This window comes from Numenius arquata, chromosome 4 (assembly GCF_964106895.1).
Source record: "Numenius arquata chromosome 4, bNumArq3.hap1.1, whole genome shotgun sequence".
NCBI lineage: Eukaryota > Metazoa > Chordata > Aves > Charadriiformes > Scolopacidae > Numenius > Numenius arquata.
The window spans coordinates 47,997,866-48,016,999 of record NC_133579.1 but is presented as its reverse complement, the minus strand read 5'-3'; the positions used below and the strand labels follow the sequence as shown (position 1 = coordinate 48,016,999).

At 36.8% G+C, this 19,134-nt stretch overlaps 1 protein-coding gene across 1 annotated transcript in view; it reads left to right on the top strand.

The window, feature by feature from the left end:
• DNAH5 (dynein axonemal heavy chain 5) overlaps positions 1-19,134 on the top strand; it is a 122,630-nt gene that overhangs the window by 63,647 nt on the left and 39,849 nt on the right. Inside the window, 10 exon segments of the mRNA XM_074146807.1 lie at positions 4,961-5,137; positions 5,623-5,827; positions 6,338-6,480; positions 7,174-7,308; positions 8,916-9,038; positions 10,096-10,309; positions 10,939-11,162; positions 12,721-12,916; positions 14,847-15,019; positions 17,168-17,298. Of these exon segments, the coding sequence (XP_074002908.1) occupies positions 4,961-5,137; positions 5,623-5,827; positions 6,338-6,480; positions 7,174-7,308; positions 8,916-9,038; positions 10,096-10,309; positions 10,939-11,162; positions 12,721-12,916; positions 14,847-15,019; positions 17,168-17,298 (1,721 nt within the window).

Genomic DNA, 19,134 nt, shown 5'->3' with positions numbered 1-19,134 from the left:
TTGCAGTTGAGATTTAGAACCAGAAATAAAGTCAATGCAGCATCAAAGTATGTAATTTGTAAATTAATGTTCTTACCTGGTTAAGTTGTCTGTAACAGTTCTAGAAGCAAAGTGTCTGAAGAACCAAGCAGTGGTTGCTCTCTCTCTGACATGGAATGAATCATTTAGGAAAACAGAACATGTTACAGATGTGTTTTGGAGGGAATAACAGCATATAACATATTCAAATTTCAAAGTGATTTATAAAGCAAGTTTTTTCTTGTATATGTCATCTTTCTTCTTCAAAGTCAGAAAAAATAAATCCTTATCCTGACTGAATGCTGGTAATGATATAGTGAGTGATACATTTAGAGACTTGAGTGTACTATGTTTTTTTTCATGTAGCAAATTTAAAGAAATATTAATTTATTTTCTCTTTTTCTTGTCTAGTCAGTCTTATTGAGAATATTTTGTTGACATTATTTTGCTTTGATAAAACATAGATTGTCTCATGAGTACCAAAAATTAAAACTTTCTTCCTTGTGGCTAAGACACTGATTCCTGTGATCACAGAGTATTACTTTATTACTTTCTCCTGAAAACCAAGTTCATATACCTTTCTTCTGTATAATCTCAAATTAACATTCCTTTATACGGGCTTTGAACTTTAATTTTAAGCTAGGAATAATTTAGTGTTCCTGTTTATGAAATTATAACATCATCCAGGCCTTTGTAGCGTGTTTACCACCTTGCTTGCAGACTCAAAAAAACCAAAACTTCACAGGTTACTACAAGCTGACAGACTGAATTTTACTGTCCTCCTTTCTAGAAAGTATCACATTAACAAGTTTTTTTTTAAATAATTTTTTAAATGAATGTTTCACAGTCTTATTTGCTCATTTCATTTTCCATACCTGTGGAAAATCCAACTAATGCTCACGTAGAGAGTGTTGCTTAACTACATGGATGAAAATACAGTTGGCTTCATATTAACTTTCAGATGTTAGGAGTTGAGGAAGCCTTTTGTAATGATTACTCTGTATTATCCTCAGATTTCTTATTGTTTTAACCCAGGAAGCTTCTTGTTCTTTTAAGTCTTATAGAGCTTGCTTGTTTATAACCATATTCCTTGTCCATAAATCCCTGATTTGTCTGGTAACAGAGAAGAAGTTGACATGCTGTTGTGGTTTCAGTTGGGATAGTACTAACTTTTTTTACTAGCAGCTAGTGTAGTGCTATGTTTTGGATTTGGGATGAGAAATAGTGTGATAGCACACTGATGGCTTTGGTTGTTGCTAAGCTCTCAAGGCCTTTTCTGCTTCTCACACTGCCTCACCAGTGAGCAAGCTGGCTGTGGAGGCACAAAAAGCTGGGGCGGGGGGACACAGTGGGGACAGCTGATCCCAACTGACCAAAGGGATATTCCATGCCATACGATGTCATGTTCAGCATATAAAACTGGTGGAAGAAGAAGGAAGGGCAGTACGTTTGGAGTGATGGCGTTTGTCTTCCCAAGTAACTGTTATGTGTGATGGAGCCCTGCTTTCCTGGAGATGGCTGAACATCTGCCTGCCGACGGGAAGCAATGAATGAATTCCTTGCTTTGCTTGTGTGTGCTGCTTTTGCTCTACCTTAATAGGTAGCTTAACTGTCTTTATCTCAACCCACAAGTTTTTTCTCAGTTTTACTCCTCTGTTTCTTTCCTCTGTCCAGCCTGGGGGGAGTGAGTGAGCGGCTGAGTGGTTCTAGCTGCTGAATGGGGTTAAGTCACACTGAGGCACTGCCTAGAGCAACTGTCCTTAGGGTGTTAGAGGTTTCTGCACAGATGTAAATCAAGAGAGAGACAGTATGCTGCTGTCCAAGCCCTGAGTGGCAGGTAATGCCTGGTGCCTCTTCCCTGAGCTGGAGGCAGCGGAGCCCCCCACGGGAAAGTGTGTCCTGGGCAGGGAGTTATCAGGTGAAGAAGGTGTGGGAAGGGGTGAAATGTGCCTTCAGGGGAGACAAATAGATCAGCAGGATCTTTGCAGAGACACTGCAGACTCAACATCCCTAGCCCTGTATTGGAAAGGAGAATGAGTGAGAGACTGCATTCAAAGCTTTGGTGAACAGAAAATATCAAGGTGAGGAAGGCTGTAAACTTGTGATTTCTGGCATCAGAAGTGAGGCTTCTTTTCCACCTGCAGATCCGAGTGCAGGTCAGATACAATGCCCTGAGAATAGGTGAGGAGTGACAAGATCCACTAGGGGAGGCACCAGAACCCAGCTTAGCCTTAATCAGTTAAGAGGAAAAGGAGTGTGACTGTCATTAGAGACTCCCTTCTGTGATGGGGACACCCTTGGGCTGTGACTTGTTGCCCATGGAGGTTTGCTGCTTGTGAAGGACTAAGGGTTGCTGCAGAGGGTTGTAACCATATTTCTCTAGCAGTGCCTAGAGCCTTTTCTCTTAGAATGATATTATATAATGTGGATCTGGCTGTTCAATCACAGCTACTTAGCAACACTCGAGAATCATCACTAATTCATTTTAGAGATTTCTTTGCCAAGTCCAAAATGTTTGCATTCTTACTAAGAGAAAAAAAACGTATTTAATAAGTTTCCTAAAAATTGGCTGTTACTGAAGTTTTCTCAATGCAAATACAAGCAGTCAATACAAGTGCCTTATGTATATTACTGCAAGGCTTTACTTTTTTTTTTTTTTTTTAAACTAATATGAATACTTGGGAAAGTGTAAATGTAAATTATGCATCTAGGACAGTGACTCCCATGCGATTCCGCTTGTGTTGTTCCATTCTGTACTTATAGCACTGCATAGTGCCTACTGATGTTAGATTCTCATAGCTCTGTCTCCTTGCATTGGTTAATTTGCAGGCAACAACTTCTTGAATGTTTCAATTTAAGCTATAGATTCAGCTGCAAAGACAGCAAAACCAAAGAAAAGCATTTTATTTTGCTTTATCAGTCATGATTTACTTCCTTCCTTTAAAGTGATATGCAGAATAAATTCAGTTCTGTTGAAGTAAGTGTTGCATGAAAGTAGTTTCTCTTAATCCATGACCTTATGCTTTTAATTTATTTCAGTGGTAGCAACAGTCAAAAGGAAAATGAAAACATGTTTTTGTTTGTTTGTTTGTTTGGGTTTTTTTTGTTTTTGTTTTTGCTTTTGGATAACACAAAACAAATTACATTCATTTCAGCCATGAAACAACCCTTCCAACCTCCCTTGCTCCCCCCTCCCAAATTGGCTATAAAATTGCAACCTATAGTTATTTATCATTTATCATTTAAGCCAATAGCATTTATTTGTTTTTTGTTTGGTTTGGGTTTACTTAATAAATAGAATATCTTGATGACTCTTTCAGTACATTTCTCTTTAAATATATTTTGTAGTGCAATATACTACATTTTTCAGCAGATCAGGGTAGATCTCTCTTGTGTTATTCACTAGAGGATTTCTTTAGTTTTGTAATAGAATTAAATGGAATTTTTTTCTTTAGTTCCTAATTCTCTGTTGCTGAATGAAACATAGTATTTGTTAATATTTCAGAACTTTGAAAAATAATTAAAAGCAAATAAAAATAGCTCAGGAAGTTCTTGTATATATTTAGATTTCCCATCCTTACATTTTATAAACAACAAAATATAGCAGCCTGTTGGGATAATATCATGATATAAGCACTTTCTAAATTCAGTGAAACAGATCTCAAATTTTTCATATTGCTGTTCTTGTCTAACATGCTTATTAAGCAGGTTTTGCAAAGGTATTTGATCTATTACTTATCAACTTCCTCCAAAGCAAAAACATCCTGCCAACTTTTCTACTTACCCCTAATATTTTCCAAACAACTGGTGAAGTTCCAGATATCTGTTTTAAGTAGTTCTGCCATTTAATCTTTAACATGTTGTTTTCCACCTACCTGTTTCTAGGAACCATTTTCATATATCTACCTATTTGTAATCAGTCCCAGACCTTATTTACTTTGGGCAGCAAAATATAGCATTTCAAAAGGTTATGAAGGTAGAAATGTAGAAAAGAATCACAGAAGCACAAAATAGTTGAGGTTGGAAGGGTCCTCTGGAGATCATGTGGTTGAACACACCTCATTCAAAGCAGTCAACTACAGTAGGTTGCTTAGGATCGCCCCCTTTGAGTTTTGAGACGGAGGCTCCAGAAGCTCACACAGAAGCCTCTGCCAGTGATTGACCACCCTCACAGCAACAAAAACAACATATTTTTTTCTTATGTTTAAATGGAATTTATTTGATTTCACTTTGTGCCAAAGTTTAGTTTGAATTTTGGGGAAGATTCTGCAAGTGTTTTTGCTAATTAGTGTATTTTATGTAGCAAATGAAATCATGGGATGTAAATGAGAAGCATTCTGCCACACAGATGAGAGAGAGCTTCTGGGTAACTCAAAGAAGCAGGTTACTACTTTGAGCAAAAGGCATCAAAGATCAAATCCTGTTCTATGATCTTGAGAAATTGGTAGTTTTAATTAGGTTTTGTTTACCCAGCATTACAGATACTGAGATGCACGATAAAAGCACTATACGCACCAGCAGACATTCCCCCCCCTCGAAATTCTAACTGCCAGATATTTCTGGGATAACCTGTATCGCTGCTAGAAACTAATATTGTGCGGGATAAATCAAACTTGTGTTCAGTACATATGATATTCTTTCTTTGCAGAGTTGTTGTATATCTTAAACAGCCTTTTTGATTAAAAAAATATTTGAAAAAAATTATTTTTGCACTGTTGAAAACTGTTTTCTTCAGTATTCATGTTTAACCTCCAGTAGGATTTATGCATAGTTGTAAAGTTTGGCCTTCTGCTAACCAAAGCCTGCCCAACAGCAAGCAATCTGAGCCCCCCCAAAAGAAATCAACCTTCCATGCTCACCAGACCTTTTGAATTACTAGAGTTGAATTTACTGAGTCTTGTATTGGGAACTAAATTTATTTTCTCACCATGCTTTGTAACAGGGATTTTTGAAAACACGTTCCTTCCAAGAAGCTGAAATTCTGCGTCAGCTGTATGCTTCATCATTCCCAGACTTGTACTACTTCAGCATCCAGTCTCTGCAGTGCAAGACTGAGATGCTGGAAGCCTTTGTGATTATGCAGAGCATTAATATGCTGCAGGGCCTTATCCCACCTAAGGTAGTGTGAATTTTTTTATATTTGCTTAATCTAGTGGAGATAATTTAAAGTCATGAGGCTATGTAGAGAGAAGATTCTTTGATGACTTGGAATATAAATGAATACGCAGGTTAGTAAGGAATTCTTTCTTTTTCTTTAGAAAATAATAGCTGGGATGTGCCCTTTTTCACATTTGGATTTGATATTAAGCACTGACGTGTACCATGCATCAGACAACAGTTTTCCTTCAGATTTTTTTGGGTGGATTGTTACCAGATTATAAACTAAAATTTAAACAGATCAAATGCTGTAATGGGTGATGAAAAGTGGTATTTACAGGGTGCTTTTCTGTATTTTGGGGTCTGCTTGATATTGATTTAGTCTGTTCATCAACGAAGATGTCAGTAAAATTAAACATGACTGAGGGCTGTTAACCTGATGTTACTGATGATTACCAAGTAGATTTTTCGGGCTATTAAAAATAAAAACCTAACTCAATCCTTCAGGAGCAAGGAGGGGAATTGACTCCAAAATACTTGGAAAGGCTGTACATCTTCTCTCTTATGTGGAGTGTAGGAGCGTTACTAGAACTGGAAGACAGATGCAAAATGGAACGCTGGCTTCGAAACCATGCAACAATAAAACTTGATCTTCCCTCTATCCCAGAAGGCAGTGAAGATACCATGTTTGATTATTATGTGGCAACTGATGGTTAGTAACCCAGCTGGGTGGTATGGGGTAAAACTTAAAAGTAAATTTAAAATTGTGCCTCTTTTAGAGAATTTATTCAGGTAGCTTAACTTCTTTTGTGCTCCTTAACAAGTGTTGTGTTTTGTTTTGGTTTGGTTTGGTTTTTTTACATCTACGCTTTACTGGTGGTGTTGTATGAAGCTTTTTATCTGTTTCCTGTGAGAAATCAGAATGTGGGTATATTTCTACAGAGAGCTGCCTGGACTTTGTGCTGATGAATTGTGAAGTGAACAAAAATAGTGACAAAGCCTTGTCCTTGTCATAATTTATGTAGGAAAGAGGAGTAAACCTCTTAGATCCAACTTGAAAGATTCTATGATTATATGATTCTATAACTTTGGTCTGAATTTACAGCGTGGGATTTCTGTATGTGGGACAGAGGCACTGACAGATGAGTCAACTCAATGGAAAATAAAAGAAGCAATGATGCCTTGTATTTCTAAAATGTTAACTTCGTTTCCTTCTTATTAGCTGAATGGATCCACTGGAATACACGTGTTGAAGAGTATGTATATCCTAGTAACAGCACACCAGAGTATGGTTCCATTCTTGTACCTAATGTTGACAATGTGAGAATGGATTTCCTTATTGAAACTATCGCGAAACAGGGCAAGGTACTTTTCCTATATTTCACGTTGAAACAGTGCTAACAGTACATAATGTTTTTGAATGAGAAGTGAAATTATATATTATTGAAAAGGGAGAACTTCATTTTTGTAACATAAAATTGTGATTCCAGGACCTACATTCATGTCAATATGCTCTCACCCATCCTTTCTGTGGTAGTAATAACCATAATTACAGCTGAGATCAGGTCAGAACAGAAGCAATTTTTTCATGTAGATGTTGGAAAGGGGGCAGCACACAGGGCATCAGAGTGCCAGACTCTGATAATATGAACTCTGCCTATCTGGGGCAGTTACAGAGTTCATGTACCTTTAGGTGTATTCACAAAAACTGTGTCAGGTAAGCAGGATATGGCAACTAACAACAGCAATTGAAATCTTTCAGATGTAGAGGCTCTAGATGGTACATCTGTTTTTCAGATAATCAACTCCTTTTATGAATAACCTTTTCCTGCTTAAATCGTGCTGACTGACAGGACCATTAACTGCAAATATTTTTAACTGGTGAGGCCTGCAGAAGTCTATGAGACATTAACTATTTTGCTTCCACATGTCCCTTGTTGAGAATTCACTTTATGTAACTTTTCTAGCTTCATTTCAGTTTAATAGCTAATTGGGATTGCCAAGGCTTTGCCAAGACACCCAGCTCTTGTGTTTTACTTCAATGTTGTCTTTGTCTAGGCTGTCCTACTAATTGGTGAGCAAGGAACTGCAAAGACTGTTATCATCAAAGGTTTTATGTCAAAATATAACCCTGAAAGCCACATGGCTAAGAGTTTGAATTTTTCATCTGCAACTACCCCATTAATTTTCCAGGTATAGTAGTCATTCATTTTCTGATACAACATGTCTGGATTCAGAGATTGTTCTGAGAATTTGCCAGGAGGATGCTTCTGGAAGGGGTTTGTTTAATTGAAAATGAATGCAAAAACAAAAAACCCCACCTGCTTAAAAGGACTAAGTGACCTAACATGATTTAAGACCTCTGCAAAAATCACGTTCCCTTCAACTTCAGTACTTACTGAGCTGTTCTTGGACTATTATAATGCCATGCATATTATTTGCTTCATCACATTTAATGTTTTTATGTCAAATGTATCAGTTCTCACTAATTGGGTAGAGCTGTCAGTGACTTCCATCAGATTCCACTAAAAGCCATGAGTAAAATAAGTGCTACCCACAACAATCTGTCACAAAAAGTGTGCTGTCTGCAATTTAGATTCCAGTAAATTAAATTACTCATTAAAAAAGTAACACATGCAGTGCAGCTGCTCTAAATAGAACTATGAATACTTAAATCCTGGGCTGTACTGCTTGTCCAAATTTCTACTGAGCTACTTAGAAAAACGTGAAATAATTCAAACCTGCTGGCAATATATATTGGAAATATTTTTAATGCAGTATGGTATGTCAATATGAAGCACTGTCTGTGCTGTAATTGGAAGTGCTGTCTATAAGCTTAATGTATGGCCTATCATCTGGTGTTATAGCACAGTAGAAACTATTAACATGTTTAATATACAAGTATGTAATTTTGGTTTTATTTACCTTAGTATTTTTCCTCCTGTTGATTAGGCTTTAGAATCAAAAAGTAGTGGAGGGTATATCTATTTTTATAAAATAGATGTCAGTTTTATTGATGATAGATGATAGTCTGTTGATGATCAAGACATCTGAAATAGACGTGCAAGTCTAACAGTCAAGACTGATAATGATCTCAAACAAAGCATTATCTGTTACAACAGGTATTTTTAAATTACTCTGACTTTCTAAAATCTTGGCCTAACTGATGCTACTTATGTGAGAAGGCTCTCCAGGCTACTGTACAGGAGCCTTGCTGCAACGTAATAATGCAGATATTTAGATTTGCATAAAGAATAACTGTGCGTGGTTAAGTGAGCTTTCCATAGAATAAATAAAAACTGGACCTTAAGAAGAATGGAGCAGTGGAAAGATGATGGGAAAAAAGTAGTGGCAAGTCTACTATTTAGCAAAGTTATTTCATCAAGTCTATTTATGTATGTGAGTTTAATTATCACTGTATACTTTTATGAAGTACATTGATGTCTGCTGGAGAGATCTTCAAGAATCACATCTTTCAGATCTGACGGATTATTAGTTTAATCTTTATTGTTAGTAGTCATCTGATAAATGAATAAAATGAAAGAAACGTTTGAAATAGTTTCAAAATTATGAAACTGTTAGGCATGGTGTCTACACTAGACATATGATACCAACCTAAAGCTGTGTAGCATGAGATTTCAGACATTGTAGTTGAACTAGTGCAATTACCTCCAGCAGATGTCTTGTTTAAACCTTCCTTAGTAAAATTGTGTCACAAAGCCATCAATGGGTTTAAATGATTGAATCATGTATGAAAGGAAGGGCTCTTTGTAACTATGCTAATAGTTGCTTTTTAACAGCGTACAATAGAAAGTTACGTGGACAAGCGCATGGGCACAACTTATGGTCCACCTGCAGGCAAAAAGATGACAGTCTTCATTGATGATGTGAATATGCCCATAATAAATGAATGGGGCGATCAGGTAGGTTTGTAAAAGAGGAAAAATAAGGCAAAAGATATTCTCTTTCTTTTCTTGCCATGCTGTAAAATTCGCTTTTCTTCTCAATCAGGCAGAAAGAGGATAAATTTGTTATGTAGTGCTTAATTTTTAAGCAGTCTTTTTAAGGAATGCATTGTTTTATATTGTCATGAATTAACTGAAAATAAATATACTGACTACAAGGAGCAGTTCAAGTACTCCTTAAAACATTCCTGTATAATTTTAACAATGTTTTTACCAAAACTCATTTTTAAATAATAATAATAATAATAAAATTAGGAAAAAAACTTTGGTACATAAATTGTGATAGCAAACTGGCTGTGTGGACAATAGTCAAAACACTGGGAATGCTGGGAGGTAAGAAGTGACTTCTCCGCTTTAGAAAAAATGAAAGTAATCATTATGTATATTGGGAAGATTGTTCTGAAGTATATTGCTTTGGAAACTAATGTTACAATTTCTAGAGAGGTATGGTGCAATGTACTGTCTGCGGGATGTTTTCAGCTGGTCAAATAGAAAAGCGGGGTGTCTATTTATGGCTAAGGAAAGGAATCTTCCATTCTTCTGTGTGGCAATAATTCTATGTTTGCATCTTGAAAAATTATGTTTGTGATTGTTACACATGGAAATTTCATCAAAATATTTGGTAGCAAATGCAACATGTAAAGATGCATCAGTTTGGGCTTGATTAGAACAAACTGCAAATTTTGTGTTAAAAGGGAGAATTATTTCCAGTACAACAGTAATGGAAATCATGCAGCATTCAAGCAAGAATGAATTGATTATGAAGGATTAATTCTGAGCTAGAGATTCCCCTCTACTCCCAGGATTTTTGTCCATAGATATTACTGATGAAAAGTACAATCTGAAAATGCTTATTCCTAGCAGTATGTTTTTCTCCGGAAGCAAATAAGCAGGAATTTGTGGGAGAAAATAATGGTGTACTCTTTATTCAGTCTTTCAAGTACATAAGTATGTTTTGTATTTCATTTAGTTGTGTGTATTATATCCCATTATATAATACCTGGTTATTTTACAGGTCACTAATGAGATAGTTAGGCAGCTGATGGAACAGAATGGACTGTATAACCTGGAAAAGCCTGGTGAATTTACCAACATTGTGGACATTCAGTTTTTGGCTGCCATGATTCACCCTGGGGGAGGTCGCAATGACATTCCACAGAGGCTCAAGAGACAATTTTCTGTGTTCAACTGTACTCTGCCTTCTAATTCTTCCATTGACAAAATTTTTGGTAAAGGGAAATTAGATTTGTATCCATCCCGTTTTTGAAAATGGTAGTTGGTTTTTCTTTATCCCTCTATTTATAGACATTGTGATTAAAATTGAGGCTTAATCCCCCTCTGATTTGCTTACCAGCACATTTTCTTTCAGGAATCACTCCCCACCTGCAGCTTCATTAATCTGTAAGTTTTTCAGGTCCAGTCAGATCTCTGAATCTATTGGTATGTTAAGTGGTAGGAAGAATGGCATAATGGCCATTTCTAGTTTAGTGACAGTACTGGAGAGTTGCTGAGGTGCTACTGGTGCTAAGAATGAGTGAGTAATGACTAGACTTTCACAAACAACAGTATCCTACTGGTCTCAGAAAAGATTAAGCTGTTCAAAGGCTGTGGAAGCTATTTTGATAGACAAATGGGCATTTTTAACAGACAATTAAGAGCTACTCAGTGAGCTGGTCGCAGAATGGTGTTAAGACCAGGTGAATCAAGATTTGAATAAAGACTGGAAAGCCATTTCAACAAATTAGAAAAGGTTTTGGGGAATAAAAAAGAAAAAGAAATTAAGAAGATTGTAGCTCTTAGTGTTGTGCTAGTGTGTCTTAGAAAAGTATTTCATTTGGCAGGTTTTTTTTTTCCACAGGTGTAATTGGAGAAGGGTACTATTGTAGTGAGCGGGGATTTTCAGAAGATGTGAAGAAAACAATAGCCAAATTGGTTCCACTGACACGCAGGCTGTGGCAGATTACGAAGTTAAAAATGTTACCTACACCAGCCAAGTTCCATTATGTCTTCAATCTTCGAGACCTCTCTAGGATTTGGCAAGGAATGCTGAACACTACATCAGAAGTGATCAATGAACCAAAGGTCAGTGCAGCACATCAGTGGCTTTGGTATAATTAGTGTATAATTAGTGTAGCAAAGAGGTTGAAGAGTCTAACTTCTTGGCATTTGAGTTTGCTTTAGAAAAATACCATTTCTGATTAAAATTTTTTCAGCTTTTTTTTTGAGGCAAGGTGATTTGGTCCAGCTTTTACAGTGCCAACTGAAATGGCAATTTTTTTGCATAAATATAACAAAAAATGCTTTTTTTGACAGAAGAGGGTTTGCTTCTGTCTGTCTGTTCTGTTACTGACAAGTGCTAGTTTGTTTGAAAGAAGTGAGCAATAAACTTAATTTAACCCAATGAAAATGTGTATGTATTGATTAAAAAAAATAAACAGTTCCCCTCTCTCCACTAGTGTCTTGAAGGCTTTCAGTCACTGCCTAACATCTGTCTAAGAAATGATTTCTGGGTTACGGCTTTAAAGGAGGAAGTAGTGACGAGTCATAGTAATGTGGTTTTGTTTTTTTTTTTTTCCATAATCCACCTTTCTTCCAGAAAAGCTCAATACTTTTTGCATCATTTCTCTTTTAATTATTTTAAGGAAAAGTCATTTAGTGTTTTGAGCACTCAAACATGAAGTGCTGGAAAAGCAATGCTTATGGTAATCATGGAAAATTTGTTATACATTTGGGTTATATAATGACTTCATGTATAATGTACTTTCTTGCTTGTTGAATAAGCTCCCAAATGCTACTACATCTAAAATTTAAATTTTAGAATTGATTTTAATTTCTGAAGCTAAAAATATACAGCACTAAGATGGTTATATGTATATATATTCTTAATTAATGTCTTTTGAAGTATAACAAACAATTGCTCAAAATCTGATTGTATGAATTTACATATTAGTTCTGAGACTTGACATAGTATGTGTCATTTGTACAAAGTGATGTAGGCTCAAACAAGAGGTATTCAAGGAGTACTTGCAATTTTTTCTATTATTGTGTAATAATAGTGTAGGACTAAAACGACTGCTTCTAGGATTAAGAACCTGGCAAGTTTTCCTTCTTCATCCTATACCAAACTGAAGGACTTTAAAGGTATATTGAGTTTGGAGAAGGAATAACATAAACACTTATACTTCCACCCACCTCCCCCCTCCAGCTGCTTTGGGTATAGTATTGGGAGTGACATCTGTAGTTGGCATGAAATTATTCTTGCCATGATGCTATTATTTCCACCCACTTTCTGCTTAATGGCTAACTTAAAAAGTGGTTTATCAGTGCATAAACATCTGTTAGCATGGGTGGAAATGGTTTTAGGGCTAGGAAAACAAAATCTTAATTTGGTAAATACACTACGGCTTGGAATGCTAGAATAAAGTTTCTTGCACAGTTAACTGAATGTAAGCTTACAATGTTATTGGGCAGAATGAGAAGCTCAAGGTATCTCTCCTGAATAAACCCCAAAATACTTCTGTTTCTTTTCTAGTACTAATATGATTTAAAAATAAATAAATAAAAAAAGCTTTTAAGTTGGCATAGCTTTGTTGTAAACCTAATCTGATGGAAATGGCTTTTTTTTTGTTTTATTGTATAGGTACTAATAAAACTGTGGAAGCACGAATGTAAGTGTGTTATTGCTGATCGTTTCACAACCTCAGAAGATGTAAGCTGGTTTGACACAGCTGTGGCAAAACTCATTGAGGAGGAATTTGAAGAAACAAAAGCTTTGCTGGATCTTGAAATTGATGCATTCTTTGTTGACTTCTTAAGGGATGCACCTCAAAGAGCTGGTAAAGATGGACTCTGATAACCATGGAGATGGCAAGAATAGGGAAGGGGATATGATAAAATAGAAGCTAATAGAAATATGTCTTAAAAATGCATAATATGTTTATCCATCAAGGGTGGCTTTTCTGTCCAGTGACTTTGAAGGTAGTCTGTGTTACCAACTGTGGCACATCTTTATATTCATGGGATTTTTAAGTCCATATTTATATCTAGGTTATCTGTGTAGGAGAGCCTTGCTTCCATTTCCATCAATGTGTCCCTGAGATAAATACACAGACTTGAGATGAAGTAGCTCAAACATCAACCTTTAGACGTTAGCTTCACAGAAGTTGTTACTGATGCTAGTGTTCTTGAGACTCTCAAACCGTTCAAAGGTGTTTTTATCGGTTAGTTTTGACATTGCTATTTAGTACTTATGATTCTGGGTCTTGAAACTAGAGAAGGGTTTAAAATAATATATTACACTAGCTGCCTCTGTAGATAATGTAAATGTCTGCTCTTTCTTAGCTTTAGTGCTTGATTGTGCTGTCTTTTGACATTAATAATAAAACTGCAGCAACAGGATTAAGCTGTTATGATTCTTTTAAATGGTTTGAAACTGTAAAAACATCACTACAGTTTAACTCCTTGCTGTATTCCTTATTAGTTCCTTATCAGTAGCTGAGTTGTTTATATGTCTCATTCAACTTACAAGAAACTTACTTCCACCTGGAATACTGTTTAACCAGTGTTTTTGCACATTAAAATAAGAAGTCAGTTAATTTATTTAGGTCTTAATCTAATGGAGTGTTTATAAGTGCAGAAACAATACAGAGCTAAACAATTCTGAAATTAAGGTGACTTCAGGCATATACAGAATGCAATATAATGGACAAGTGAATGAGAATTAATCATCACTTTATTTTGAGAGGTTTGGTTCTGTGGTAAAAGGCAATTTCCTTAAACTGGTTTATATATATATATATGTTTAGGTTTTGGTAGGTTTTTAATTTGTTGTGTTGTTTTGTTTTGTTTTCTTGGAAGCTGCATGATTATTGGATGACTGCTGATTTGTAAAAGCAAAATATGCAAGAAGGAAATGGTGAAAAAATTAAAATGAGAAAAATATTAAAAATACTATTCTAAATACAATACAGTTTGATTGCTTTTTCCTCTCCTTTACTTCCCTTTCCACTGACTTCCAGTGCTTTACTAAGCATTAGGGAAGCACTTATTTTACTGGAATTACTTATTTCATTGATTTTAATTCCATCAGTTAGAGATAATATAGTGAAATATTGCTTCAGTAAGAGGCTTAACAAACCCAATTGTTTGTAATCACTGACCTATGGTAAGTGGAAAAATATATCTTGCAGCATATAGATAATGAAATCTTGAAACTATTGGAGCTAGGTGTATATAAATAAGAGCAAAATTGCACTATGTCTATTTTTTTTTTTTTTTTTTTTTTTTTTTTTTTGAGGAAAACCAAACGAACCAAAAAACCCCATGGTGTCTCCTTGCTGGCACTCTTCCAATTAAGTTTGTCAATTATTTGCTGATGAAATATGGACTGAATGAGCAACGAGATGGGTTGAAAATTGGCTGAATGGCAAAGCCCAGAGGGTGGTGATCAATGGCACAAAGTCTAGTTAGAGGCCAGTAACTAGTGATGTACCCCAGGGGTGGCTACTAGGCCCTCTGAACATCAGGAAACACTTTTTTACACTGAGGGTGACTGAGCACTGATACAGGTTGTCCAGAGAGGTTGTGGAGTCGCTCCTTGGAGATACTCAGAAATCATCTGGACATGGTCTTGAGCAACTGGCTCTAGGTGGCCCTGTTTGAGCAGACCAGATGACTTCCAGAGGTCCCTGCCAGCCTCAACCTTTCTGTGATTGTATTTACTGTGAGTAACAATTCTTACTAATTTTTACTTGCTTTTTGTTCTAGGTGAAAAATCAGAGGAAGTTAGTTTAGATATTCCCAAAATCTATGAGCCGATTTACTCCTTTCATCAGCTACGGAATCGTTTAAATATGTTTTTAAAAACATACAACGAGAATGTCCGTGGTACTGGAATGGACATGGTTTTCTTTGTGGATGCTATGATTCATTTAGTCAAGGTACAGTCTTACTGTATTGTTACTTATTCTTTATACATCTGTCTTTTATGTCTGGTGGGATCATGGTCCTACCTATTCTAACTCTCTTTCAACCTTTCTTCTTAATTCTTCTGAGAGCCCTTCCTCACTTTGAAATGAGTCAAATGAAATTCAGGTTAGGACATAATTGATTGCTTATGAAGGAGTAGGCACAGCGGAGTAGGGTTATCTGTATTTCTTATCATAAATTATGAAGAACTGAATATTGGATTGTACCATCCTAACAAATAATGTGATAAATATAAAAAAAAAGTTAAATTTAATTATAGTTGACAAACACATTGCATCCACAGTTTTAAAAATTTTGGGGTGGATTCTTGTAATTTCACAAAATTAGTCCCTTTCTTTTAAGGTCTTCCTTGCAAAATGGGTGATGTTCGTCTATGGACTCCTTTAGGAAAATTGTTAAATCATCATCACACTCACTAACAAGTTTCTGGTTTATTCCTAATAAAAGAAATCTATATAAATTCAGGATCTAGAAAAAAAAAAAATATTTATTTTTTTTCTTTCATTGAAGATCCACCTGTCATCAGCAGTCTCTTCTTTAGGTAGCTAGATGGTATATACCTGAAATGTTACCTTAACTTTCACTTGGATAAAATGAATATATAGTGCTTCTCCAATCCCATATTCTTGAAAGCAGCATTTACAGCTGTGCAGGACTGAGCTTTATGCATTAGCTAGACTTGAGACAGCTTCTAGGAGAAAGCTAGGTAAGCACAGTTAAGGTAATACTAATCTGAGGTGACGTAGTATGACTTGAATAAGTTAAAGCTGAGGAATATTTTAAACAGAGAATAAAGCTTCCAATTTGCAGCTTGTGTGCCTCTGCCTGGAAAAGATCTAGTAGCCATAACTGATCAACAATATTCCAAGAGGGGTGTGCAAATCTATTTCTCATTCTCTAGTTACATTGCACTCAATATGTAAAATATATGGGTTGAAAACTGCAGGAAATCGGCATAGCTCTTTTTAATGACTTGAAAAAAAGTACATTACAGGAAAGGTAAGTAAATTGATACCCAGGCTGCTTATTGGCATGATGAAATTCTAGGGGCATCAGAGAGATGTTCAAGATAATAAAGAGAACAGGAACCAATACTCTGCATCATTGCTCATGCAGAGGAGACCAGCTGCTAACCAGCTGGTTGGTACTACCTTGCCTTTGAGAGGCAAGTGACAATGTAGGCTCTTCTGTGTACCCTAAGTGTCTGTCCACGTGCAACTGACTGGTTGCAGAGCAAGTTTCTTTTCTGTGCTTAAAGGCATATTTTCTCAGCATCAGGTAACATTTTCTACCTGTTTCCAGATTTCCTGGCATTGTTTTTTGGTGGTGGACAGTGGGACGGGTGCTGCATGCAGTTCACAGTTAATGCTGAAAATTTTTTTGCTCTGAATTGGAAAAGGTCTGTTTGTTTACAGTGCACTCACCTGAACTGAAGGGAAATGTGGAGTAGTAGGTAACTACTGCCTTTTTCTTTAAAAGATAAATAAGGAAATGGGAAAGAAAGGGAGATCTACCTGGGAGATGTTCCACTGTGACCAAATAGTCATACTGATATTGTGCATTTTTATTATCAAATGAACTCGAAGCTTAAGAAATTTGATTAGAAAGGCAGTATTATTACCTGCTCCAGAGAATACTGCAGACTGTTTGCCCTGAATTTAACATGCCTGGGACAACTTGACTTTCTCATCACAGTGAAGGGGCCTGGAGAGATGAGTTGTGTAGAACTTGTCCAGAGGGTATGGAATTGGAGAAATTATTATTTCCCAATTTTAATAATCTGTCATGGTAGGATAGCACATCACTAACAAATCACGGTTGAGATTTACTTGTGCTTTGTGGAAGTGTGAGATACAATTCTACTGATAATTGAAAGTGTACAGTGATGGAATCAAGTGGTTACTATATTATTGGAAAGTTTACAGAAAATAGTGCAAAGTGCAAAAGTCCATATATTGAGAGTAATATAGGGTCCCTTAAACCTCAAAATCTTTACTTGTTCTGCATTTCTAATATAACTTTATTACTGCAGTAGCATAGGGTTTTTGGGTGTATAACTTTTACATATGGTAGCAATAAATGACTCTGATCTTACACAGATTTCTCGCGTAATTCGCACTCCTTGCGGAAATGCTCTTTTAGTTGGAGTTGGTGGCTCAGGAAAGCAGAGCTTGACGAGACTGGCATCTTTCATAGCTGGCTATGATACGTTCCAGATAATGTTATCAAGGTGAGTATTAATTAAAATTTAAGTAAATAAATACTTTGTGTTTGAACTGTTCCTATAAATAAAACAGCCTCCCAATCTTGGATCAATGGGCCAAGGCCAATGAGATGAGGTTTAATAAGGCCAAGTGCTGGGTCCTGCATTTCGGTCACAACAACCCCAGGCAACGCTACAGGCTTGGGGAAGAGTGGCTGGAGAGCTGCCCAGCAGAAAAGGACCTGGGGGTATTGGTGGACAGCTGGTTTAACATGAGCCAGCAGTGTGCCCAGGTGGCCAAGAAGGCCAACGGCATCCTGGCCTGTATCAGGAATAGCGTGGCCAGCAGGAGTAGGGAAGTGATGGTGCCTCTGTACTCGGCACTGGTGGGGCCTCACCTCGAGTACTGTGTTCAGTTCTGGGCCCCTCACTACAGGAAGGACAATGAAGTGCTGGAGCATGTCCAGAGGAGAGCCACCAAGCTGGTGAGGGGTCTAGAGAACAAGTCATATGAGGAGAGGCTGAGGGAGCGGGGCATGTTTAGTCTGGAGAAGAGGAGGCTGAGGGGGGACCTCATTGCCCTCTACAACTACCTGAAAGGAGGTTGTAGAGAGGTGGGTGTTGGACTCTTTTCCCAAGTGAATAATGACAGGACCAGAGGAAATGGTCTGAAGTTGGGGCAGGGGAGGTTTAGATTAGATATTGGGAAGAATTACTTTACTGAGAGAGTGGTCAGGCACTGGAACAGCCTGCCCAGGGAGGTGGTAGAGTCGCCATCCCTGGAGGTATTTCAGAAACGTGTAGACATGGCACTTCAGGGCATGCTCTAGTGCCCGAGACTGTTGGTTTGTGTCTGTTTGTGGGTGGGGTGGGGTGTGGTTGTGGGTGTTTGTTTTGGTTTGGTTTTGGTGTTCTGGGATTTTTTGGGTGTGGTTTTTTTTTGTTTTGTTTTTTGGTGCGATTTTTTGTTGTTGTTGGTTGGACTTGATGATCTCAAAGGTCCCATTCAACCAAAAATATTCTGTGATTCTGTGATCTGTGCAGTGGGAGAAATAATAAGCTTAACATAGGGTGAGCACTGTTACCTAGCGTGGAAAGACATGAAAATCCTTTGAAACTTACTAAATTTGCTTGATTTTCTACAGTAAATCTCAGCTTTTACCAACTTTGGGGTTGCAAACAGTTTTGTGTATTTCGCAGAATGAGAAGGAATATTGGCAGTGTTACGTTGTTTTTACTCTGTATCTTTACACAATACAATAAACTGTACTGAAAGTATTTGTAGGTGGTATCTATCCATAATGCCTTTATGAGATTACTTTGTGATATTTGAATAATGCCTGTGTGAGGAGATCGAATCCTCATCCCTGCCCATTAATGTGGTAGAACTTTTGTATATGTCAGTATTTTGACAGTCTTTTCCAAGTATTTCTTGCCTTATTTCATATTGTTCAACCTCATGTGGTTTCTTTTTGAATAACTCACAAAAGATATAAAAAAAATAATTATAAATTCTTCTCTGAATATTTTGGAATGAACGTCTCCCAAAGTGTCTGTAGGACAAGTCAATGATCAGGAAATATTTTCAGCACTCAAGTAAGATGTCATTGTAGAGAAGCTAAGTTATTTTAATTCTGCGGCAGCTTAGTTGGCTGCAGTAGAAACTGTAGATTCACATATGGGAATGTCTCTTGGTGAGGATCTTATCAGAGCATCTATCTGAAATAGGAATTACTTCAGGAGAGATTGCCATACAGTTGACAAAACAAGCAGTAACAAATTGCTGCGTATCATTCACAAGGAATTATGGAGCCACTAGAGGGTGAAATATTGAATTGAAAAAATGGTGTGCAGCTTCCAACT